Genomic DNA, 26,704 nt, shown 5'->3' on the forward strand with positions numbered 1-26,704 from the left:
AAGAGCTTTGCAGAAAGCGACAGCAAGTAAAAGCGAGGCTGAGACGCCCAGGAGAGGGACCAGGGTCAGTATATGTGTCCGCCACGATGGAACATACTCCTGAAAAGGTCAGAGAGGGGAAGAGGCCTTTTTCACCTGCTAGAAGGAGAAAACAACAGTAGAGGCTAAGGTGGAATTGGGTGTGTGTGTCCTGCCTCTCCTTAGATGAACAAGGCTACAGGAATGTTCCTGAGGAAGAGCTCCTCTGGATTAGCATTAAAAGGAAAAAGAGCTCTATGAAAAATGAGAGGATATAAAATCAGGTCATCTGTGATGAGTCACAGACCTGTTCCCCTGGGGCAAATAATGCACTATATGTTAATAAAAATAATTTTAAAAAATCATGTGGCCTGAATTGAAGCCCTAGAAAATTTACTGATCTCTGGGATTAAAAGAAAAAAATCTTACCTATACCCCACATTTACCACTTGGGAAATGCTACCTCTACATGCCTTGTGTGTGTGTGTGTGTGTGTGTGTGTGTGTATAAATATATATATACATATTCATATACATATAAATATCCCATAATCCTTGTAATTACTGAGCAAGACAAATGTTGTGGTGTAGTATCCCTATTTCATTAACGAAGGAACCAAGAATTGGAGAGGTTAAATGATTTGCTCAAGGCCAAACATCTGACAGCATGGAGATCTGACGTCTTGTCTGTTCACTTAACTGTATTTACTTCACAGATGAGCACTAACATCTCCAAAAGACATAAAAAACGGTTCCTCCAAAATGAAATATATGTTGGTTTATGCTAAGTATCACCTGCTTAATGAAGGGATTAATGGGTAGAATAATTGAGATGTCATAATTTAAGTGATATAAAAATGTGCTTGATAGGGAATGAATTTTTAGAAATTTCACTGTATTTCAGGAGTGGGAGTTAGGTGCAGCTTGATTAATCTTATCACCAACATAATTTTACCTGGTACTAATGGGTCAATTTATTAAACATGATCTTTTCCATGATGGTACACTGTCCCCCAAAATCAAAGAAATACCAATTTGCGAAATCCAGGCCTTTGACCACAAAAGTCAAAAGAGAGAACAGGAGGAAGGAACATAGAGAACCCATTTTTACTGCTGGGATATGTCAATTAAGCAGCTAGATTTCTATAGATTTAGGGGGGCTACTAGGAGATACCCCTCAAAAAATTAGGACTGAGTAAAACAGGGTTAACTTCAAAATAACACAGCAGAAAACCAAGTCGTCTGGGAAAAACAGCCTGACTCCAGGCCAAGTACCTAGAAGTATAAGCAGTGATCATGTTTACCTTGACTAAAGGGAAAGCAGGCACTGGGTAGCCAGGAGACTGGGCAGAGCCCAGCCAATCTGGGAGCTGGTGGTGTGGGCTCACTTGTGAGAAGACCAGGAAGTGAGTTCCCCTTTAAAAGCAGTTCCTCCCCCAAAATAAAAAAATATAAAAAACAGGTAAAAGCAGTTCTTCCCATTTTCCAATAATTTCCATGGAGTGCTGGCCCAGGGAAAACCTTTTCCTTCCCAACTGCCCAAACGACTTGGACAGAACTTAAACATACAGAAGGGAAGATAAAGAAAAAGGTAGAAAAGGGGAAAAGGATGATATTATAATGGGTTGAGAGGGAGGAGGGGGGATGGGAAGGGAATCTATAGCTCATACCAAATGTGGTCAGAATGAGAATGACATATAATTCAGGTAGATCTTTTTTTCCCTGAGAAGTAAGGGACAAGTTCTTGTCATCCAGGTCTATTTCACTACATATATATGTGGTTTTGCCTAAAAAGAAAAAAAAATAGAGAGAAGTAATATTAAGGCCTAAAGATAGTGTCAGAAACAGGAAAAGTTTAGGAAATCTAATTTTTAAAAAAGAGAATGGAGGTGGAAGTGGCAGCCAGTGGAAAGAGGTTTTTAGGTAAGAGACCGGACTTTTCTTTTTAATTGAGAAGATGAAGAACATTGTAGGGAGGAATGGGGTGATTCCTGCTGTCCTGAAATGCAGATGTGCCCTGACCTTGTCCCACATTGAGTCTTCTGTCAAAGAGAAAGAAGAAATAAATGCGTGTGTGCACGTACACATGCACATTTTTCTTCATTCATATACACACACGTGTTTGTGGGTATTGTGTGCATATGTGTTTTAATTGTGAATCTCCTTTTCTTGCTCATACTCACTCTCTCTGGTAGAAAATCAGTGATAAAAGGCCAAAAGCAAAAAAGATAAATACACATGCCGGACCGTCCGTCTCTTAATTTGGAGGCGTTGACCAGAAACAAAGTGCTGCTTTTTTTGGAAAAAAAAAAAAATTCTCTTTAGAAATCAGAGAGAAAAAGCAAAATGTAGTTAGATTAGTAAAAAAAGTTCTGATCTATTTTTTAATATTACATTCTCAGTGCAAAAATAAAGGTTTTTAAAGATTTATTTATTTATTTGAGAGAGAGAGGGAGAGCTCCAGTGGGGGGAGGGGCAAAGGAAGAGGGAGAAAGAGAGAGAATCTCAAACAGGCTCCCTGCTGAGCACAGAGCTCAATCCCACAACCCATGAGATCATGACCTTAACCAAAATCATGAGGGGGACACTTAACCAACTGAGCCACCCAGGTGCCCCCAAAGTTTCTAAGTAAGCCAAAGAATGATACAAAAAAAAAAGAAAGAAGAAGAAGTTGTTTTCGGCAATACTGTTGCTAGTGATGTTCTTTGGGCCTTTGCACAGGCAGCCATGGGGAAGAGAGTGGCCATCATCGGAGCTGGTGTCAGTGGCTTAGCCTCCATCAGAAGCTGTCTGGAAGAGGGGCTGGAGCCCACCTGCTTTGAGAGGAGTGAAGATGTTGGGGGCCTGTGGAAATTCTCGGTGAGTGGGACATCAGTGCAGCAGACCAGGAAGTGAGGTGTGACGTATGTGAGAACACATTGCAGAAGCACAGGCCTCCAAACCAGATTCCACGCAGTTGTAGCCCCTCTTAGGTTAGAATCTACGAAACACAGGAGCAGGTTGGAAAGTAAGTTGCTGGCTCACTTCAGAAGTAAATGAGATAGTGAGCTAGCTTTGTAGGTTCTGTGTACGGAATTCACTGCTGGTAAACCATTAATAATTGAGCCACTTCTGGGAATGAAGTCCAAGGGCAAATATTGGTTAGGTTTATGTAATGTAACTATATGAGTTACTCATTAAAAAACAGAGTTGTTCTCATTCTTTTGTGGAGGTTAACCAAAGGTCCACTTAATGATTCAGACCACAGGTTTTAAGGTTTCAGGTGCTGTTTGGCCTTACAAAAACCATATAATTAATGATACTGCCAAAGGAGGAACCAAGAAGAAGATACACTGATTTGTAGTTCTTCAATGTCTTTTAGTCTCTGTGCATTCATAATAATGACTCTGTCAGCAGACAGGCCTTCAGGCAACCATTAAATCACTTCCTCCGTTGCCTGACAACCGCATCGGCAGGTGTGAGGTGAGCCCCAGCTCCCTCATTGTCTCCCACCTGAGGAACACTGCATGGCTAAGCTTACCCCATATGTCTTCTTCTCCTTCTCCTTCTCCTTCTTCTTCTTCTTCACCATTCATATATGCAAATTTAGGAGGAACAATAACCCTTTTTAGGCTACCATTTCCTCCTCACGTGCAAAATTAGTATTATGTTTTATACCTCAATAAGATTGAATTTAAGGAGACAATATCTGTGACAACTCTTTAAATATTATAAAGACATGAGAATATGGCTGTAAAGAATTCTTGAAACTGCTCAACATCCTGCATGACGTTGTAGAGCCTGACTGTGCTGCTGAAACGTGCTGACAGGGCTTCAGATTAGCTCTCTGTTGATTCTTGGGGCTATTCCAGTGAACACTTCCTATATGCCTAACACTTTTTCCCATTGAATTAAATCTTTACAAGAATCCTATAAGGCAGGTATGAGTTTTGTTAAATGACTCTGAAGCCTTAAATGGAAAAAAAAGTAGTAAACGGCTGGTAAGTGACAAAGACAAGATCCTGATTCAAGCTGGTCTGTCCCTCCAGCCTGAATGTTTAACTCCTCGGTAAACTGCCAGGTGCCATTCTAGTAAGTGGCCTATCGAACTAGCAGGATTTCCACAGGAATCTTGGCCAGTCCCCGTATTCAGACTCACTTTGCAGAACATTGTTGATGGTAGGCATTGCCCATACAGCTCTTGAGAGCAGCTACATATCCTGCTGCTCAGGAAAGGCTTTGACATTTGAACCTGGCATCATAGGTTGATATGTCCTCAGCTGCAAACATATGCTTCTCTTTAAAAAAAAAAAAAAAAAAAGATAGACTACCCCAGAAGGTGGAACTGAGACCCAGAGGCTGGAGCCTTGAGACACAGAAGATTATTCCTAAGCCTTGGAACCTAATAATGTTTACCCTACTAGATTTCAGAATTGGGACTGTTAACTGCTTTCTTCCTTCCATTCTCTCCCTTTGGGCACGGGAGCATCTATAACTGGCACCCAACACCTGTCTCGTTGCTGTCCTTTAGTAGAGGACAATTTGTGTGCTAGTTCACAGGTCCACAGACAGAGAGGCATTTTGGCCCAGACAGATCATACCTGGAGTCTCATTCATACCTGATTTGGATAATTGAGGTGATATAACTTGGGACTTTTGAGCTGACGATGTATAGATGAGATTCAGGACTTGATCTGATACTGCAATGGATTGAGATTTGGGAGTGAAGAGATGAGGTAAATGTATTTTGCATGTGGAATAGATGTGAATCTTTAGGGGCCAATGGCCTGTGGCAGGCTGAACAATTGAACAATGGTCCCCGCCCCCATAGGTACCAGACCCTATTCCCTGGAGCTCACAAATGTTCCTAATAAGGAAAAACTAAGATAGGATTAAGTTAAGAATCTTGAGATGGTGAACTCATTCTATATTATGTGGTGTGCTAAAAATGCCATAGCATATATGCTTTTAAGAGGGAAGCAGAGGGAGACTTGACACCCAGAGATAGAAGGGGAAAATAATGTGATCACTTCAGCAGAAAGAGAGATTTGAAGATGCTATGCTCTGACTGTTCTGACCTCCGTCTTCAAGAAGGAGGAAGAGGCCATTAGCCAAGGAATGCAAGTGGCCTCTGGGCACTGAAAAGGCCAAGGAAGCTGGCATCCACCAGAAGCTGGACTAGCTAGACTCTCTGGAATGAACACAGCCCAGTGAAACACCTTGATTTCAGCCCAGTGATACTGATTTCTGACTACTGGCCTCTGGAATTCTCAGAAAATAGATTCCTGCTGTTTTAAGCCATTAAGTTTGTGTTACAGTACACAGGAAACTAATACACTGGTTACTCAGAGTTTCCTGATTACCTCTGTGAGAGGGTCCACACTGCAGGTGGTGGCATAACTTCCCGTGTTTCTCAAACACCACTAGGAGCCTACGCTGTATGCCTAGAATTCACATTATGGGATTATATTACAAAATCCTGTTAGTTTTGAATTTTCATTACCTTTGGTTTCTAAAGTCAACACTTTACATTCTCTCAGCATTTTTCCCCCTTTGAGAGGTATCCAAAGATTTCTTAAGTGTGAAAAAATAGAGGTGCAGATCATTCACCACTGTGGCTGTTTCCTGTCGCACCTCCCTGTGCCCTTCTAGATCTCATTTGCAGCACTGATCTAAAGCCGGAATGATGTATTTCCCTCACCTGTTTTGATCACTGAGAAAATAAAGTACTTTAGGACTAGGCCACGGGTCAAAGGGAAATGTCTTTCTTTCCCAGGAGATCCCCGAACAATACATCAATAAATTGTCTGGATTTGGGCCCAAAGTTTCATGAATAATCCTCTTTTTTTCTGGGCGAACAACCCTTTGTTCACCTCCCCTGATTTTATTCCACCCTTAGGATCAATTTGTTTCTTAATGTGTAATCTCTACCAAGCTTTCTAACCTCACCAAAACCCACAAATCACAAAATTACTAGACAAAAATAAATTTTTTATATATTTTAGAGTTAGTAAACTGGCTCTTTTTGTACTGCAGCTAATCTATTCTATTTTATCTATGCAGTTTTTTAGATTTTAATTTAACATTTTAAAATCATGATATTTTACATAAGAATCTAGAGATCTGTCTTCTTTTGAAAAATCAGAAAATCATACAACACTGTATTTCCCCTTACTCAAAGTAATAACTGGCCCCTATTAAACTAAATTTAAATTCTCTGTTTCGTTATTTTCATTTTTGGCCCATTTCCTCATTTCTTGTAACTTTCTCTGCACCTATAGAATGTGTTAGGTACAAAGAGCAATCCCTTAAACCGCACGGAACAAAAGTCACAGCATTTACAGAAACTTTCATCTCCTTCTTCATATGCTTTTATGATCTTTTTTGTTTAAACAAGCCTTCATGTTAGATTCATGGTAGCATCGTGTAAATACTGGTCACTGAGGAGCCACTCAGTGGATTCTCATTACATTTTCTTCCTTGAACAACTTTTATTTGCACTGGAGTTAGTAATTGCCTGTATGCTTTGTTTAACCTTACAAATACTATCTGTAATTCATCCCCCAAGCTCTCCCTCGAATTATGGCTCTCTTCTCAATAGGTTGAAACACACTGGCTGGTCCATCTGCTTAATTCTTTTAATTGTCTCTTAAAGATGGTTCTTCTGCTTGTCTTCCTTCTCTAGTAAGGGCTGCATCCCTGCTGCAGGGATAACCCTCTTTTTTGGAGCCCTTATTGTCCTATTATTTCGTTTAGTCTCTCCTTTTAGAAGATTACATTCAGACTACATCCTCCAGTCGTTCTCTGAGAAGTTATACATGTGAAAAAAAAGACTTTAGACCTTGTATGTCTTACGATATCATTATTGGATCTGGATTCTCATTTGATTAGACCGAGGCTTAGCTTTGGGCTTTCTTTGGTCTGTTAACACCAGTCGTCATTCATCTATGTTCAATCTTCTAAGATGTTCTTGCTGGTTTTTGTTTGTTCTTACTTTTCTTTCTTTTTTTATTTCCCTTGTGGCTTCATACCTCTGATAGTTTTGCAGTCGTTTTAGTAAAGACTCCGGTGAAAGAAGAGTTAAATACGTCTATATAATTGGTCATGTTTAATCGGAAGCTTGGGTTACTTTTGTAACCAGAAAAGAATAAATCTACTTCCATAAACAAGCAGGGTTTCGTTCTTTGTTGACCCCTCCCTCCAAAAAAATTATATTTAAAAATGCAATTATTGACTCTATAGCCATTCCCTAATGAATTTTCTACCTGATCGACTTAGAAGGATCAGTCTATAAATACGGGCTCTGAGATGCACTGTGTAACACTGAGTAGGAACAGTAAGATGTCCATCATTGTTTAAAAAAAAGAAAAAGAGCAAGTCACAAATGATGTATTTAATTATGCTGCAGCTCCATCCTCAGCAATCAGGACTTTGGGGGCCTAAGAAAATCTACAGATCAATCAAGACTGATATCCTGGAGCAGCCAGTTGCAAAACTACCTCAAACCTGTCTCAAAGATTAGCATCATTCTTACTTTACCTCCCTTGGTGTAATATTACATAATTTTCCCCAACCGTGGCTTGTTCCAGTACCTCACCTCTGCCCTTGTATTAGTTTCCTAAGTCTGCATAACAAATTACTGCAAACCGACCAACTCATAACAACACCCATTTATTACTCTCAGTTATGTAGGTCAAGAAACACAGCGTAGTTCAGCTTCCTCACTTTAAGGCCTTACAAGGCCAAAACCAAGGCATGGCTGGGCTGGGCTGGGCTCTTACTACAGGCACTATAGAGAAGAACCTGCTTGCAAGTTCACACAGGGTGGTGGCTAAACTCAGTGTCTTGCTGATGTCAGCCTAAGGTCTCTGTTTCCTTGCTGGCTACAAACGGGGGAATTCTTCTCTCATCTTCTCTCATGATCTCCTTGTGAGTTCTTGATCTTTTGCAATGCTTTTTATCCATAAATACATACTAGACTACTAATGCTCAGGTCACTCTTGTGTGTCTAGCACAAATAGGACAACAGATAAATATCCAAAATTACATAGGGAGGAGCATAAAAGCATTCCAAGACAAAAGAAGTACCCCCAATTGGCACAGCTTAATCTCCAAATATCTTTTGGATCAAAAGTCAGTCTATCAGATCCTCTCAACCACTGAATTTTTCCAAGATTGTATCTGAACTTATGGAGAAAAAGAGCTTATGTGACCTTGGGGTGGAGGAAAGCCCAAAGTTTCTCAAATTCAAACACAGATTCTGGGACTGTTCTCTGGCCCCTCTAGTCTCTTGGTGTCCCTGTTGTATTTGTTATCACTCACGCTTACCCTTTAGGAATCTTAAATTGAAGACGATAGTTGATGAACTTGGAGACTGTTCTATCTTAGCTTAGAGGCCAAATGACCTTGCTGATTAAACCCTACTTGCCTCCTATGAGCATACCTGATGAACCTCCCCAAGATTCAGTTTTCCCATTAAGTTCCTGAACCAAGTAGGCCACTCTACAGCTCTCTCCTAAAATGCCACTTAGCCCCCTCCATGGCAACTCTCTGGTAGACTACCTTCTACAAGTCTCAGATAATTACTATGTCTCTATGGAGCTAATAAAACATTATACATTAATAAAAATAAAATTTTTTTAAAAAATTTCTGCATTTCTATTGGGAGCAAGTGGGAGCTCCTTGTTTTGCTCAAACTGAATGTGTTCAAGAGAGCTAAGCTAAGATCCTGCCTCTTCCTAATCACTGCTCCTTGACTCCTCTGGGGCAACTTGCCCCTACCAAGGTTGGTCCAGGGCGAGTCTTTAAGATAAGTGATATCTTACCAAAATCTCAAATGTGAAAACAGAAGCTCCTCTGCCCTCAGTGTTTTTTATATGAGGTATGTTAATCTTGACATTTCAGCCCAAAGAATAAACTTTAAGACCTAGGTGATTTACCACCACACTCTTTCCTGCCTCTATTCCCCTTTCTCTCACCCAGTCCTCTAAACTTCACCCTTCCATTTCTTTTAAATCATTGTTTTCAAACTAGAAATTATGACCTATTAGAGTGTTATGAAATAAATTAATGAATCAATCTGCATTTTTAAATGGGAAGGATAGAACATGTTAGAATGCAACTCAAATAGTTAGATATGATTTATTCATAAAACTTCTGTTGTGTGTGTGTGTGTGCATGTACTGTGTTGCAATATAAAATATATTACTAACTATAGGTTGTGGCCAAAACATTTGAAAAACACTATTATAAACGTACCTTACGTCCTCTCTGCCCTAGGTACTTAAGAAAATACTATGTTCTAATTCACCAGAACTACCTCATGATATGCTAAAGAAGATTTTTTTTACTGTGGTGAGCATACCACAATAAATATTTATCATTTAACTGCTTTAAAGTGTATAGTTCTGTGGCATTAAGCTTATGCACATTGTTGTGCAACCATACCATCATCCATGTTCAGAACATTTTACAGTCCTCCCAAACTAAAACTCTGCCAATTAGACAATAACTCCCCTTCTTCCTAGCCCCAGGCAACCACCACTCTTTCTGTCTCTGTGAATTTGATAACTCTGGATTTCTCATATAAGTGGAGTCATACAGTATTTATCCTTTTGTGACTGGCTCATTTCACTTAGCATAATGTCCTCAAAGTTAATCCATATCATAACATATATTAGATTTTTTTCTTCAATTCCAGTTATATATTCCTAAAACGGCTTAATGAAATTCAAAATTTGTTTCCCTTAGAAAAAATGTTAAGAAAGATATATTCTTCCATATTCTAAGTTTCTTTGGTTAGCATCAAATTGTTTAAGTAAAGTTAATTTATTCCTCATCTTACTGAATTTACTTATGGGTAAAGATGAGTGATAATTATTTGGAACCGGTACTGACCATGGTAAGTTTACCCATTTACAAACTCTCTCCCATTTGAAACGATACATTTACAGGACCATGCCGAGGAAGGCAGAGCTAGCATTTACCAGTCTGTCTTTACCAACTCTTCCAAAGAGATGATGTGTTTCCCAGACTTCCCATATCCTGATGACTTCCCCAACTTTATGCACAACAGCAAGCTCCAGGAATATATCACTGCATTTTCCAAAGAAAAGAAGCTCCTGAGATACATACAATTTAAGGTAAGATGCTATCAAAAGATTAGTTTGAGGCATAACTGTGAGGAATTCTATATTTATTAGCAGATTCTTATTTGTTCCTTTCACTATTTCTTCCTTATTGTCAAAGTTTTTAATATTGTGGTCTCCTGACCCTAGATTCAGAGAATACACTGGAAATTTATAAAATACCACATATTCAGTTCTTAGACAAAAATGTCATTAACTTAGAAATCAACAAGAAATAAATAAATGTAAAATAGCCATGAATTTATAAATTCAAAACTCTTTTTTTCTGAACAATTTATGGCTCAAAGAAGAAACCGCAATGGAAATCTTTATATTTATATCTGAATGATAAATTCTACGTATCAGTACTTGTGGTAAGCATAAAGACCAAAACTTTCATGAGGATTATAAGCTTAAATACTTATTTAGAAAATAAGAACGTTTCAAAAACAAGATAAAGAAATTTAGGAAAATAAAAGTGGAATAAACCCAAAAGAACATAGAATGAACAAGATAATAAGAAGAAATTAATGAAATAGAAAAGCATATTAAGAAGATTAGAGAGTTCATCCTTTCAAAAGGAAAAATTAGATAAAAAGCTGACAGTTTGAGGAACAAAGATGCAAATAAATAATACTAGAAATGAAAAAAATGGATAAAACTGATGTGGGTGAAATAAAAAATGTAACAGGAATACTATAAAAGTGTTTGCCAAATAAGGTTTAAATTGGTTACATTTAAAATCTTTTTTTTTAAACTTGCCAAAACTCACACAGAAAGAAGTAGAAAGTCTGAATAGTCCTTTAGTAACTTAGAGTTCTTTTGAATCAGAAACTAAAATTTTTCCCATTAAGAAAAGATTCCACAGGTAATTCCAAATTTGCAACGAACAAATTATTTCAATATTTTATAGACCCCAGATACTAAAACACAAAGTATGACTTACAAACTTATTCTATAACATTATAACCTTGACATCAAAAGCAAACAAAAACAATGGGAAATAAGAAAATTCAGACATAGTTCCCTCATGAATGTCAGTGGAAAAAACTTCAAAAATGAATCCAACAAAATATTTTAAAAAATGAACCATCTTCATTGAGTTGAGTTTGGGCTAAGAATACAGAATATTTCAGTATCACAAAATATAAATATGTAATTTAGTCCAAAACCCTGTCAAAGGAAGAAAGCAATACATTTACTAACTTCTGAAAAGGCATTAAATAAAATTTAACATCCATTTAACATTTAATGAAAGAAATTAATGAAATAAGTTACCTAAAAGAAAAGCAAAGAAAAGAAAAAAGAAAGTAAACTCTCACCAGACTAAGATTAGAAGGGAATTTTCTTGATCCATAGAAACATATTAATCTTAAATCTGCACTGCTCAATGCGGTAGTGACTAGCCAAAAACTGAGATGTGCTGTAAGCTTAAGGTACTGGATCTCAAAGTCTTCAGCAGACGAATGGATAAAGAAGATGTGGTCCATAAATACTATGGAGTATTACGCCCCCATTAGAAAGGATGAATACCAAATTTTTTTATCAACATGGATGGGACTGGAGTGAAATAAGTCAAGCAGAGAAAGTCAATTATCATACGGTTTCACTTACTTGTGGAGCACAAGGAAACATGGAAGACATTAGTAGAAGGAAAGGAAAAGTGAAGGTGGGGGGGGAACCGGAGAAGGAGACAAACCATGAGAGAATGTGGTCTCTGAGAAACTGAGAGTTTTGGAGAGGAAGGGGTGGGGGGTTGGGTGAGCCTGGTGGTGGGGATTAAGGAGGGCACATATTGCATGGAGCACTGGATGTGGTGCATAAATAATGAATCTTGGAACACCGAAAAAATTTTAAAAATTTAAAATAATAGTAATAATAATAATAATTAACATAAAAATGTCAGGGTTATTGGTAGTATACAAGATCAAGATATAAAAATCAATTGCATTTCTGTAAGCCAGCAGCAAAAAACCAGAAACTGTAATTCAAAAAGGAACCATTTACCATAATATAAATAAATGCATAATCCCAGACTTATTCTAAATAAATGATATGTAAGATTTTATGAATTCATAAGTGCTTATTTTATTATATTTCATAAGTAACAGGCATTATACAGATCTGTGTACTGTGTACATTTCACACTGTGTTTAATCAGTATGAAATGCTATACATAATAAAATTTATAAGAATGACTTGTACCAAACAGAGGTCCTCTTCCCAATACAATCAGAAGAGCTGAAAAAATATTTTTGATGAAAGAACATACCAAGCAACAGGCAGCTGTTCAGCTGTGAATAAATATTTATTGATAATCCAATCCAGTGAAGCTGTGAATAATATTTATTGATAATCCAATCCAGTGAAACTCAGTATATGGGCCAAATAGCATCAACATCTCCTGGGAGTGCATGAGAAATTCAAATTTTCATATCCTATGCCAGATCTACTGGTTCAGAACATCTGGGACTGTGGCCTGGGAATCTGTACTTTAATAAGCTTTCCTGGTAATTCTCATGCACACTAATTTGAGAACTCATTCTCTGAATATAGATGATATCTTTCATTTAAGACAATAATATTAAAAAATAAAATAGCTAAAGAGCTATGTTGGGAAGTAGTAACTGTTACTACAAAAATGACTGGCCTCCAGATTACTTAGTACATGTGGTACATGCCACGTGTAAGCTATGATTGAATTCACAGTCTTATCTCAAAGAGGGGAGTCACTCAGTATAAAACATACTGGCTATGCCCAAGAAGATATGTGAGGATAAAAATATATATTTACCTGGGCACCTAGGTGGCTCAGTCAGTTAAGCATCTGCCTTCAGCTCAGGTCATGATCCCAAGGTCCTGGGATTGAGCCCCACGGCCAGCTCCCCACTCAGCAGGGAGGCTGCTTCTTCTCTCTCTACCGCGCCCCACTCATGTTCTCTCTCTCTCTCTCTCAAATAATCAAATAAAATCACGAAAAATATATATTTACCATTTGATGTTTTGATTTTTTAATTTTGAATTCGTAATATGTATTTTTTAAATTTTTTAATGTTTCAGTTATGACTTATTTGAGAGAGAGAGCTAGAGAAAGAGAGAGAGAGCATGAGCAGGGTAAGGGGCAGAGGGAGCAGCAGACTCCTGGCTGAGCAGGGAGCCTGAGGCGGGGTTCAATCCTGGGACTCCAGAATTCTGACCTGAGCTAAAGGAACGGGCTTAACCGACTGAACCACCCAGGTTCCCCCATAATATGTATGTTAATAATGGATGATTTTTCCTAAGCCACTGTTGAGGACTTTTTCCATACTATTTCATCAAGTTGGTGTCAAATGTACCTGCTAGCATGGAAAAGGCAATCTTTCTGTATTTCTTTCAGACCCTTGTATCTGGCATAAATAAACGTCCTGATTTCTCAGTCACTGGTCAATGGGATGTTACCACTGAAAGAGATGGTAAAAAAGAATCAGCCGTCTTTGATGCTGTGTTGATTTGTTCTGGACATCATGTGTACCCCAACCTACCAAAAGAGTCCTTTCCAGGTAAGGCTGAAATTTAGTCTGCCATCTACACATCTAGCATGAGGGAATATCTTCACAGTATTTTTTTATATATTCAAAAGTACAGATTGAATTAAAGCATGCGTCTATTATTACATGGAATATACCCGGACTGTTAAAGTTCCATATTCTTTTAACTGCATTCACCCACAAGTCTTTTACAGCAGTGTTTGTTTTTGTTTTTAAATGGAAACCAGATGACTCCTATGTTTCCCACTTTTCACTCAGGACTAAAACTTTTTAAAGGCAAATGCTTCCACAGCCGGGATTATAAGGAGCCAGGAATATTCAAGGGGAAGAGAATCCTGGTGATGGGCCTGGGGAATTCAGGCTGTGATATTGCCACGGAACTCAGTCACACAGCTGAACAGGTACCGTTTCTCAGGTAGTCAGGAGCTATCTTTGAAGGAACGGAGAGAGCTACCATTTGAAAGGTGCGATAAGAAACTAGGGAGGGGGTAGTGGTATGCAGGGTTCTTGACTGGAAGATTAAGCAGTGTTTCGTACATCTCAGGTTCCCTCCATAACAGGTGAGGTTTTGGTTTGGTTTTTAGTTTTTGTTTAGATTTATTTATCTATTTGAGAGGGAATGTGTGTGCAAGCAGGGATAGAAGCAGAGGGAGAGGTAGAGAATGTCAAGCAGAATTCCTGCTGAGTAGGGAGCCCCACATGGGGCTGGATCCCACAACCCTGAGATCATGACCTGAACCAAAATCAAGAGGCCAGCTGACTGAGCCACCCAGGCACCCCAAGTGAGGTTTTAAATGGTTTGGTGTGACAAAGGCAGAATATTGCCAAGGAGTGATGTCATTCAACAATCTTCTTCAGGACATTTGGTATCTAACATGTCAGCAATTCCTCTGACACTAGTGTGGATTTAGGGTTAAGATTATGACTCTGACACTCTTGAGTTTAATATATCAATCCCTCTGACTATCAGTTTTCTCACAAAGATAAATAAAGCAGATAAAAATCAAACCTATGTTTTGAGCTTGGTAAGAAGTCAAAGCATTTACATATGATGTCAGCAAGAGAGAGTTCTACATTCATTCATTCACGCATACGGTCGTCCCATACTTACTTGCTGAGAGCCTACTGTGCGCCACACTGGCTTGAGTGCTGGAGAGAAAGCAGAGAGTAAAACAGACATGATGCCCGCCCTGAACTCAGAGTCTAGTATAACATATGGATATTAAATAAGTAAATGCACAAATAATGTGAAAATTGTGAAAAGTGCTAGTAAAAAACAAGGAAAAGCATGGATAAGGGCCTCAGACAAGGAAGTGGGAAGGCCCTTTCCAGCTGATGGCATTTAAGCTCAGAGCAAAAAGTTGAGAAAAGGGTTCAGTGTCAGAAGAGGACTCTAGGAAGAAGGTATTGAAGCAGGAAGAAGCTTAGAGTCTCAAGAAATGGAGACAAGACCTCTTCATGGCAATACATCGGGTCTGGAAAAGAATGGTATAAGGAGAGGTTTTAGAGGAAATGGAGAAGAGGTGAAACAGGGCTCACAGGGGGAAGGGAAGGAGCTTGAAAAACGGCACCTACTAGTGGGAAGATTCTTTAGGACTGACTGCCCAGAAGCCCACAGATAGGAATTCTATCTCTAGAGGCTATGCCTACTGACATCACACTGGGCATCTGCGACACAGGTCCATTTTAAATGACGGTAATACCATTGGTGAAGCCAGGAGATCAGGACGGGACAAATGGCATAACAACATATTCCTGTCCACTGTTCAAAGCACTGTCGGAGACGGTGTAGAGACAAAAAGAAGTCAACTCTATGCCCCTCTCATCAAGGAACTTAACATCTACTTGGGAAAATAATACACTGGTAGGACGTAAATTAAACATAACCTCAAGAGTTAAGCAGAAAGTCTAACAACAGTACAAGAGCCGCCCCTGGAACAAGGGACGCACAGGTGATGCTCCAGGAACGCGAGGCTCTGATTCCAGAACTTCAGGCCTCACAGAGGGGGTAGACCTGAACCAGGCCTTGAAGGATATCCATGAGTCATATGGTTGAAGAGGTGGCAAAGAGTGCTCTTAAAAGGGAGAATGGCATTCACCACAGTGTGGAGACAGGAGTGAGAACAGCATATTTCACTGTTGTGGTTCATCGTGCTGGAATGGAGATGGATAATAGTAACAGTTTGTGTAATGCATACGGTACTCCAGTGCCCGGGTGTAAATGCGCTCCTTCGATTGTAGAAAGAAAGTACACTGGGTTTTATTGTGCCCATTTTACAGAAAAGATAACTGAGGACTAGACATGGCCACTGTCTTCTTGAAAGTCACGGGGGAGATTAATGAAGTGTTAGAGGACTGAACGTCAGACCTGATTCCAAGGAACAGAGTAGCTACAGGAACTGAGAGAGGAAAGGAAGACTGGAGTCAGGTTATGTCGTATTTTTTAAGGGATTGAATGACTGGCTGAAGAATTTGAATTTCTTTATAAATGATGGTAAATCACCTCAGCTTCTTGAGCTAAGGAAAGATATCATGAGGTCATAGTTTTAAGAGACTCATCCATTAGCTGTATGTATGATAAATTAGCAGAAAGAAAGGCCAATTTCAGGGGCTCTCAGCAGTTTGATTCCCTAGGCTCTCCTTTTTGGCTTCCTTTACAGTTAAACATAATACATACATACATACATACTTTGAAATAGCATTATATACAAAAATTCTTTTTAAAAAATGCCTGAAAACCTATACCGTTAGGGATTATCATAACAGAAGGGGAGGAAAGGAACACATTCTCCCCGTCAGGCGGTGGTGGTCCTACCGCATGGTAAGCACACTGTGTTAAATTTCACGCAGGTACTGGCGGGTACTTCTTATCTCCATTTTACCAATAAGGGAACCAAATATTAGAGAAGTTCAAGGAATTTTCCCCAAACCACATAATTTGTAAGTAGCAGAGCCAGGATTTGAGCCTATAGTACTCTGATGCCAAATTTCTTGCATTCTCTTGGGATGGGGAAAGGGATTTTAAGTCAAAACACCATTTTGGGGGGGGTCATAATTGCTTGATTGTAAACAATGATCATCACATATGCACTAGAGGAAATGCGGCGAAAATTCAGTTATTGGTCACCTCCAGCAGAGAAGATGACAGGGCGCTTTGTCCAAAGATGTGGACTGGAGTGTAGCAAGTTTATTTGGGAGTGCTTTTGGGATGAGTACCTCTGAGGCAAGGGAAGGAAGTTTCCCTCTACCCTACCCCAAAGCTGTCCTTCTGAATTGTCCCAAGTTGGAGTGAGAGATTGGACTTTCATATCCCTGCATCAAACAGACCCTGAAGACAGGGAATCCGGAAAGACAACAAGACTTTGGGGAAGGCCTTCCCTTTTCAACCAAAGCAACTCTCAAAGAGGGCTAATGGCTGAGGGCAGCCTGCTGGCAACACTCCCAGTAGCTGCTGTGATAACTCCATTCCGAAAGTCAGATCTGAGGGACATACCACAGTACCCACTACAAATGGTCACTACTTAATGGTTAAATTGCTGGTTTTTTTAAGGTCATCATCAGTTCCAGAAGTGGCTCCTGGGTGATGAGCCGGGTCTGGGATGATGGCTATCCGTGGGACATGGTGTTTATCAGCCGGTTTGAAACCTTCCTCAAGAACAACCTGCCGACAGCCATCTCTGACTGGTGGTACATGAAGCAGATGAATGCGAGATTCAAGCATGAGAACTACGGCTTGATGCCTTTAAACGGGTAACACAGCGTTAAATATGACATGCCTGCCAAGTTTTATTTCAGTGTCAACACCTCACACTGTGTGTTGAAACTCCCAAACCAATCAAAATAATATTAGTGAAATAACCACGTCTCACATTTCAGGGGATGAAGAACTGCAAAAATGCAGCGTGATTTCTTGCTTCACAATCTTTGTTACCAGATTTGCACAGCTGGAAAGTTATATAATGAGTCAGGAATTAGTCCCTTAAGCAAATATAGTAATAGTTATGTTTTAAACACTTAGTGTGACTCCGCAAGGCTCTGACATGCATCATCTTATCCTCAGAACAACTATGAGGAGGTCTCTATTATAATCCCCATTTTAAAGATGAGAAAACTGAGGTTCAGTGTACTGAATGAATTTACCAAAGTCCCATAGCCAGAAGGCAGAAGCGATATTCGAGATGAACCCGGATCTGCTGACTCCGGAGCGCCTCACTCTTAACCACCTTGTTTACTGCCTCTCACTTCATGGCAAAGTTCAGTTCAGCAAAGCAGGACTTTCCCCGCTACGCTCTCATCACCTTACCTTAACTGAAATGTGCAACAACACCTCCATCTTCAGCTTCCTCCTCACTCGTTCCTATAATATCCCTCTAGACGTATCCCTCAGACACATAAGAAATTACTTTGATGTGTGCCGAAAAATCCAATTTATAAACTGTTTACATCAAAGTTAACTTACTCAACAAATATTTAAGCATTATTATGCGTCAGGTCCTATGTTAAGCCCTGTGAATACAGCTGTGAACAAAACACAGAAAATCCTTGTCTTCGTGAACTTACCTTCTAGTAGTGGGCAACAGACAAGAGACAAGTGGCAGGAGATCACATGCTGATGTATCCTCTGGAGAGAGGACAAAACAGGCAGATGTAATGGGGGGGGGGTTGCTGCTAGCATCCCCAGAGAAGGCCTTCCTGAGGAGGAGACTTTTAGGCAAATTCCTGAAGGAGCTGAAGGAATGAGCCAGGAGGATGTCCGGGGGAAAGTATCCCAGAGGAAACGGTTCATTCGCTGCCTCTTCAGGGCCATGACTGGAATGTTCAATGGCCTTCTCTCCCCGAGGAAAAGGGGATGGCGAGAGCAGCAGGAGATGAAACAAGAAGACATCAAAATGGCCAGATGGCACTGGGCCTGGTAAGCATCGTAAGGACTCTGGCTTCTACTGTGAATGCAATGGGAAGCCAGAGAAGGCACCTGAGCAAGGCAGGGACAAGATCCAAGCTAATCCGAAGAAATCACTCTGGCACAATGGTCATCACTCAGTGGATAGGGGTAGGTCAAGGAAGGAAGTGAAAAGACTAGGCACCAGACTATTGTCAAAAACCCAGATGACAGAAGTTGGTGACATGGACTAGGACTGTTAGCAGCAAATGCTCAGCAGTGGTCAGATTTGGGATATATCTTACAGGTAAACCCAAGTAGGACTTCCTGTTAGATTGGATAACAGATGTGAGAATAAGAAAGAAGTCAGAGATACCTTCCAGACTTTTGATCTGAGCGAGGATGCCAGGATGGAGTTGACAGTTACTGGGATGTGGAAGACCACAGGGGGAGTGAAATTTAGTCTTAAATATATCAAAGTTGGAATGCCAATTAGTCATCATTATAAAAGAATGTTGAGCAGCCTAGGGATACACAAGACAGAAGGGAGAGTGAAACCGTAGTTTAAAAATGTGGATTCGCCAGAGTAGAGATAGTACTTTAAGGAATGAAACCAGATGACATCTCTTAAAGAATGAATGTAGGTGAAGAAGAAGAAAGTTCTGAGGGGTGAAGTCCTGGGGTATGTCCTCATACAGAGTTCAGGAAGAGAAGGAGAATTCAGCAGGAGACACTAAGACAGAATAACAGATGGGTAGGAAAGGAATCACGAGAGAGAGGAGTGATGACCTGGAAGCAAAATGAAGACAGTGTTTCAAGAAGGAGGAAACCATCAACTGGGAAACACTGCGGGTAAGCTGCATAAAATGAGAAGTGACAGTGGATCATATGATCTGGCAGTTTGACCATCCTGGTGGCCTTAACAAGAGCCGTTTCCAGGTGGCAGTGGGGCCAAAAGCCTGATGGCAGTGGGTTTAAGATAAATGGCAGGTAGTTCTCACAGTTGAATCCAGCCTTTTTCCAACCAGGATTCCAACCCATCCCATTGTTTGACTCAGTTTTGTTCCAGGTAGACTATCACTGTGGCTCTCTCTCACAGCTCCCATAGTAACATAAGACCAAAGCCTTTTTCTTCAGTGTTACTCACTTTCACCCCACCAACCAAAGATTTGAATTGGCCCCCTCCTTCTTCTGGCCTGTATAAATCCCTGGCACTCCCTCCCTCATCTGACTTGTGTCTTTGTCTGGAAGGGGCTCACACCCCATCCCACCAGAGAGCTCAGGCCAGATCTTTGTATTATTTTGGTTTCCCAATGACCCAAGATGGGCGTGACAGTTACCGTCATTCCAGATGAGAAAGATGAGGCAAGAGAAACTGAGAAACTTTAACTCAAATGAGGTTCACAGTTAATAAGAATTGAAGAAAAAAAAATCCAAATGCCCAGCTAAGTACCCAGATTTAGGATCTTTCCTGATACATCTTTAACAGGGGAGAGGGTGTGGGTGCTGATTCTGGGATTTGGAGGTCTGCGGAAGAGGAGAGAAAGATCATGGGAAGTAGAGAAAGGATCAGGAAAAGGCAGCTTGTCTTACTTCACAATACTGCCTTACTTCAGTTTTGTTTTTCAACCATGTTGGTGAGACTCCATGGCACAAGGGGAAAAGCTTGGGTAGTTTTCTTCTTCCTTATTAGTTGATTATTAATTATTATGGAGCAATAAAAGAGGAAATATTACTGTTCTAGTAGTTGTCTCTATTTTCCATACAGAACCCTGAGGAAAGAACCTGTATTTAATGATCAACTCCCAGCTTGCATTCTGTGCGGCACGGTGTCCATTAAGCCGAATGTGAGAGAATTCACTGAGACTTCAGCCATTTTTGAGGATGGCACGGTGTTTGAGGCCATCGATTGCGTCATTTTTGCAACAGGCTATAGTTATGACTACCCCTTCCTTGATGAGTCCATCATTAAGAGCAAAAACAATGAGGTCACCTTGTTTAAAGGCATTTTCCCTCCTAAACTGGAGAAGCCAACCATGGCAGTGATTGGTTTTGTCCAGTCCCTTGGGGCTGCCATTCCCACAGCTGACCTGCAGGCCCGCTGGGCAGTACAAGTAATAAAAGGTAAGTAGACTAAGAAGGTCATTGATGGGGAAGAGGGATGCCAATAAGAATGCCTTTGAGTCTTTGTGAAAACAATAATAACAACGGGAAAATCCTAGATCCTATCGAGTTTTGAATGTATAATTCTATACTTTTGGTACTATCTTCTATAAGCTTTTAAAAATATATCACATTGGATTATCATATGCAATAGTACAAGATATTATTCAAGAAGTATTTTGTGGTTCATAACTCCTTAGAGCTGTAAACTCTTATTAACCTTGAGAACACTAGAGCTTCTGGTCTTAAATATATGACAATTCTATAAATTATTATTTCAAAACTCAATAGAATGACCTTGTTTGAAAGGTTAATAAGAGATGTTTCCAAGCCAATATCCAGCCAACTTCAGATATTCATGTCATGGAAAAAATCATGTTGCTGGAAAGTCAGTGTCGTTTCTGCTCTATCTTCTTCCCCGTCATGTGTCAGATAAGAACAAGCAGTGGATCATTAGAAGCAGAAAGTACTAGGAGTAGCAGATCATCAGTCTCTAAGGTAGAGGAATACTGAGAGCCTGCATTAAGAAAATAGTGAAATAAGTCAAGCAGACAGAGTCAATCGTCATATGGCTTCACCTACTTGTGGAGCATAAGGAATAATATGGAGGACACTGGGAGCTGGAGAGGAGAAGGGAGTTGGGGGAAATTGGAGGGGGAGACAAACTAAGACAGACTGTGGACTCTGAGAAACAAACTGAGGGTTTTGGAGGGGAGGGGATGGGGGGTTGGGTGAGCCTGGTGGTGGGTATTAAGGAGGGCGTGGATTGCATGGAGCACTGGGTGTAGTGCATAAACAATGAATTTTGGAACACTGAAAAATTTTTAAATTAAATTAAAAAAAAAGAAAATAATAACAACAACAGCAAACTCGATTGAGGTCAGGAAAGGAAAATGGGCAGCATTCTCCAACAGAAGTTACAAGGCTCAAACCTTAATCCATATTAAGGTTTGAATGCAGTTACGTGAAGATTCAGATCAGAAGACAAAAGTCCATGGTTGTAGAACAAAAAAAGGTGTCAAAGTTTAAAGTGCAAAGTTTGTTTGGTCCTAGAGGTATAAAACTTCTGGAAAAGGGAGCTTAGCAGGTCTACTCCCTTTGAAATCATATGTAGGGCTTCCGGTCCCTCCTGACTTGCTGGGATTTAAATGTTCTTTCATACAGAAGTTGGAAACTGCCACTTTGTTTATGAGACCTGTTTCATCAGCAGGCGGTCATCAACATCATGCCAGTAGCATGTATCAGTGATCCCTTTAAATCTCCTTCACTCTTTCCTCCAAGTCAGAGATGTGTTGCACCACGCAGCAACAGGTAGGAAGGTGGTGGCATCAAACTCCACTCAGAAAAAAGTGAGCTTAGGGTTCAGGCTCAGGGAGACTGACATTAGAGGGTCAGACACCTACTCTGCTGGGATCATTGTAACTTGGGCTCTGAAGAAAGAAGACAAGGCAGAGACAAATCAATAGGGAATTGATATTCAAAACAAAGACTCAGCCCTAGAGGAAATGAGTGATAAGGCAAGTAATTCAATTTGGGGGAATCTAAATGCCAGAACAGAGGAGCCAGTTACAGGTAACCCCATGGCAGGACCTGGTGGGCTAGTGAGCACAATCACTTCCTTCTTGATCTGTCTTTCTGCCCAGGGACAGGACAAGGTCCAAGGTTTGGAACAAGGCCATGCCTACCTACAAAGGCTGTTCAAGTGACCCAGCCCGAAAGGATTGCAGGAACGGGGAGTTAGGCAATCATTGTAGGTCCTGAGCCACCAGATCTGGGATTTCTAGTCTTCTTCAAGGTGATCCCAAAATTGCCAAAGAAACCACCTTAAATTTCAAGTACCTCTGGGCACAAAAGCATGTTTTGGCATGGGTTTCAGAGAAGTCTATAAACCTATTTCAGAATAAGCCTGCCATCCGGGCAGTCCCAACCTGGATCCGGTGTCTTGGGGCTCCCCCGAGTCCTCTGTGTCCTGTGCACAGCTCCTGTCTTCAGTCTCACCCAGAAACTGTTGGCTCTTCAGAGAGACAGTTGGGACTTGAATAGATTCTACAACTTACATGTTGGAAATTCCTTTTTCTGACAAAGTGGGATAATTTCCTATGAAGTTTTGTTCCTTAAATCTAAAATAGAGATGCTGATATAACTTTGGCTATAAACTATTAGATACATTTTTAAAATACAGCTGAGAGACTAGAACATAATCCTTAAAACTGATTTTAAACATTTGCTAACTGGTTTAAGAGCAAAGATACAAAGATACAGAGCTATTTGGTTCTGGGTTTTTAATTATGTCATATTTCAGTTTTGAGAACACTGGAAATGACTTACATGTTTCTCTCAAAATGACCACCTGTTGATTTGCTCAAGATTTTACTTTGCTAGGCAATGACCCGAAAAAATGGAAATACTAATGTGATACATAAATCCTTATTAAAAAGGAAAAAATAGCAGGTTGATCTTATGCCAGACTTACTTAACTATTATCATGCCTTCCCCTCTCTCCCCCACCTTTTTTTAGGAACTTGTACTTTGCCTTCTGTAACAGACATGATGAATGATATTGATAAAAAAAGAGGGAAAAAGCTCAAATGGTAAGAGCACCTATTGTGAAAATGGTCTAGGGTTTCCATAGAAAAATCAGAATCCATGAATCCTTGTAACTCTCTTAGTCTTAAATGGTGCAGAGTGAGGTCTTTAAGGTGACAGCTATGAGCAAATTCATCCATTCAGCAAGTATTTATGGAGGATTCCCTTTGCCCCTGATACAGTACTCAGTCCCGTTTCATCCCTCCATGGCTCCTGCAATATATGACAGAAAGAAGACCTAGAAAGGATTAGAAACCAGAGGAGTCTGGGAGTGCACGAACGTGGACTTCTATTTTCTAGCCCGTAAATCATCTAAGATACAGAGGTTGCCACCAACCAGATGGCTCTAAGGAACAGGACTCAGCAAATGAGAACAGTCAGAACAGAGCTCTAGTCCTACCTCTGTCACTAACTAGCTCAGCGGCCATGAACAAGCTTCATGAGTAAGAGATCATTTCCACTGGTGAATGGGGATGGAAAGGCATTTCTCAGCTGCTGCATGGTATTGGGGAATGTCCAAATGAGATCGGCATGCAGGTCTCTTGGAAAAGGCTACAAAGTGCAGAATAAATAAGCGGGGTCCCCTTACCAACACAAGGGACTGACGTTGATTCCCTCTGATTAAAAAGATGTGAGGCATTTTCCCTGTTCTTGTTCCTATAAGACTTGTACACAGAGCTTCGGAATCCACAGTGCTGTTTCCTCTTCCCACCTCTAGGTTTGGCACCAGCGAGACGGTACAGACGGATTATATTACATATATGGATGAACTTGCCTCCTTCATTGGGGCAAAGCCCAACATCCCATGGCTGTTCCTCACAGATCCCAAACTGGCTGTGGAGGTGTTCTTTGGTCCTTGCAGCCCATACCAGTTTAGGCTGGTGGGCCCAGGCAAGTGGCCAGGAGCCAGACATGCCATCCTGACCCAGTGGGACAGGACCCTGAAGCCCATGAAGACAAGGGCTGCTGGGACCCCTCAGAAGCCTTGCTTGCTCTGCCGTTGGGCCAGGCTCCTCGTTCTCCCTGCTCTGTTCATTGCTGTTTTCTTTGCATTGATCTAATTATCATTTGTCCTGGGCTTCTGAAAGTTACTGACACCACCCAGGAAGAAACTTTTCTATTTAAAAATTAAGAGTTTCACACCTCCTACTTTCTTACTCCACAGACATTAGTCAGTAAAACTATACTATTTCCAGGCTTTTCAATAAGCCTCTTTAAGAATAACGGGATGATCTAGAGACAGCACTGATCATTTCTCTTTAGATTCCACTAGCATCTCATCATCACAATTACGCTCTTCGCCTCTAATCTCAATCATGTCCTGACACATTTTGACATGATTTCTTTTCTTCTTCAATCAAGGTTAGAAATACACACTTTAAATCTAAACAAAGAGCAAATTCAGCGGAATAGTTATGGACATTCTCCAGCCACCCCTGCAAACCATTTTCAGGAGGATCAAGTAGAGAATTTGGCTATTAATTCTATTTTTGTTCTACACCAAATCCTCCAGGCAATGCGTCCTGCTCCCTGGCCAAAGAGCAGAGCACGGAGGCCTGGTCGATAACGAAAGTTAACAAGAGTGAACTTATCATAGCTATATTCTCAGTAAGGACACAAGCTTTCCAACATGTAGCAGCAAAATAATGTCAACAACAACAAGTAGAACATGAAATATGCCTTTTAGATGAATGAAATGTCTCAAAATAAATAAATAAATAAATAAACATTGAACCAAAAGCATTACCAAAATGAATGCTGTCTTTATTACATGAACTTCTGGGGTAACAGCATAAATCTAAAGTTTATCTTTGAAAGTATTATCACATTGTATAGTTAAACTTCTGATAGTTTGACATTTTTAAAGTTTGCCATTATAGAGCCGATAAAATAGTCTGTCCTCGCCATCAGTCACCAGAGGGCTCCATACGTGGTTACATCACCTATTTCTTATGATACCTTCACTTCTGAAGCCAGGGGAGCAGCAAGATACATATATGGGAATGGAACAAAAGACCACATTTTTCTTTATACTTGTCCTTCTCCTTTTTTTTAATTCTCTTTACATTTTTTTCTTTGGAGCTAAGATCTATCATGGATGTTGTTGTACACAATTTTAAATATTTCCCTTTCCCTAGTTTAAGATAACAAAGTAACAGTCTGCTTTTAAGGGCTTCTCACAAGATGTGAAACATTCTCCAATGTTCCCAAGTGAAACAGAACTTTTCTTGAACTCCATGTGCTAGATGGAATCAGATAATGAAAAATTAATGACAGCCCATGGAGTTTATTTTGCCTGATGTTATCCATACTAGCACAGAAAATAAACTGCAGATAAAACTGGTACAATCCAATATCTGTTATTTTTCCTCATGTGATTATTTAAGTTTTTGTAAACACTAATTGACTCATAAAGGATATGATATTCTTCCTAAACTAATGTAGCCAACACATTCTCTTAATGATCCTATTCACATCCTATTTCCATGCTAAATCGAACTACTGCCAATGTTTAGATTACTTCTACACATAACAGTAATGATTTTCAATCATTTGTTTTTATGTATTTTACTGACAGAATTAAATATATATTTATACCTTAATGGACATACAATTTAAATACATGAAGCACAAAAGATCTCTTCACTCCCAATGTCATCTCAAAATTCCTACCAGAACTTTAAAGTGCATAGTCAGATAGTAAAACTATAACCAAATAAAAATTAATTGTCTTTTTGCAGCAGACACAGCTACACTGATTAGACTCAAAGCTGACCTGCTTGATTGCAGGGTTGTTGACTGCACCATTTTCCAGGATGGGAAGCAGGGATTTGAAGCAGGCTTTTGGCTCTTCAGCCTTCTAGAGGTTTCAAGCTCCTGACACCAAGCAGTTGTTCTCAGCCAAATACTAAGCCAAACATGAATGTATAGATCTACTTATCTTCTCGCTCCTCTGTTCCTTCCCCCTTCCTCTTTATCTTCCTCTTCTTTCTAATTATTATTATTCTTTCTCCCTTTCTCCTTCTCTAACTTCTTTGTCTTCCTTCTTCCCTTTTGTTCTTTCTTTTGCTCTCTCCTTCAGTAGGAATGACTGGAGGAGTAATATTCACTTTAAAGGACTCTTGGATCGACCCCAAATGGTCTTTCAAGAAGTGAGCATATTGGGATGCTTGGGTGGCTCAGTCGGTTCAGTGTCTGCTTTTGGCTCAGGTCATGATCCCAGGGTCCTGGGAATGAAGTCCCACATTGCTCAGTGGGGATCCTGCTTCTGACTCTGCCTGCCCGCTCCCCCTACTTGTACACTCTCTATCTCTCTGACAAATAAATAAATAAAATCTTTAAAAAAAAAAAAAGTGAGCATATTCCCCTACATGCAGTTACCCAGCCAAGCTCAATGTTACATGAGATCCAACCCCAACGTTCCTT

General features: G+C 40.1%; 2 protein-coding genes across 4 annotated transcripts in view; both read left to right on the forward strand.

The window, feature by feature from the left end:
• The first annotated feature begins 1,484 nt into the window (after nucleotides 1-1,484).
• On the forward strand, nucleotides 1,485-24,984 carry FMO3 (flavin containing dimethylaniline monoxygenase 3). Of its 3 annotated transcripts, none has more exons than XM_047704360.1 (9): nucleotides 1,485-1,608; nucleotides 2,739-2,876; nucleotides 9,950-10,138; nucleotides 13,500-13,662; nucleotides 13,909-14,051; nucleotides 17,201-17,400; nucleotides 20,298-20,653; nucleotides 23,211-23,283; nucleotides 23,997-24,984. In XM_047704360.1, the coding sequence occupies exons 2-9, from the start codon at nucleotides 2,745-2,747 to the stop codon at nucleotides 24,337-24,339; spliced, it is 1,599 nt and encodes a 532-aa protein (XP_047560316.1). In that variant the 5' UTR covers nucleotides 1,485-1,608; nucleotides 2,739-2,744; the 3' UTR covers nucleotides 24,340-24,984. The 3 variants fall into 3 exon arrangements, with proteins under 3 accessions (XP_047560316.1, XP_047560315.1, XP_047560318.1); XM_047704359.1 differs by having other exon boundaries at nucleotides 1,520-1,596; XM_047704362.1 differs by lacking the exons at nucleotides 1,485-1,608; nucleotides 2,739-2,876 and adding an exon at nucleotides 7,873-7,925.
• The window catches only part of LOC125085720 (putative dimethylaniline monooxygenase [N-oxide-forming] 6), a 60,591-nt gene continuing 35,407 nt past the window's right edge, over nucleotides 1,521-26,704 (forward strand). The window contains exon 1 of the mRNA XM_047704363.1: nucleotides 1,521-1,608. The gene's annotated coding sequence lies outside the window, so the exon portion shown is untranslated. The remainder of the gene's footprint in view (nucleotides 1,609-26,704) is intronic.

The sequence above is a fragment of the Lutra lutra genome, chromosome 15 (assembly GCF_902655055.1).
Source record: "Lutra lutra chromosome 15, mLutLut1.2, whole genome shotgun sequence".
NCBI classification, from domain to species: Eukaryota; Metazoa; Chordata; class Mammalia; order Carnivora; family Mustelidae; genus Lutra; species Lutra lutra.

Coding starts and splice junctions, on each gene's coding strand:
- FMO3 (XM_047704360.1), top strand. CDS start 2,745: ATGGGGAAGAGAGTGGCCATCATCGGAGCTGGTGTCAGTGGCTTAGCC. Junction 2,877..9,949: donor GGGGCCTGTGGAAATTCTCG/GTGAGTGGGACA, acceptor ATACATTTACAG/GACCATGCCGAGGAAGGCAG. Junction 20,654..23,210: donor GGCAGTACAAGTAATAAAAG/GTAAGTAGACTA, acceptor ACCTTTTTTTAG/GAACTTGTACTTTGCCTTCT.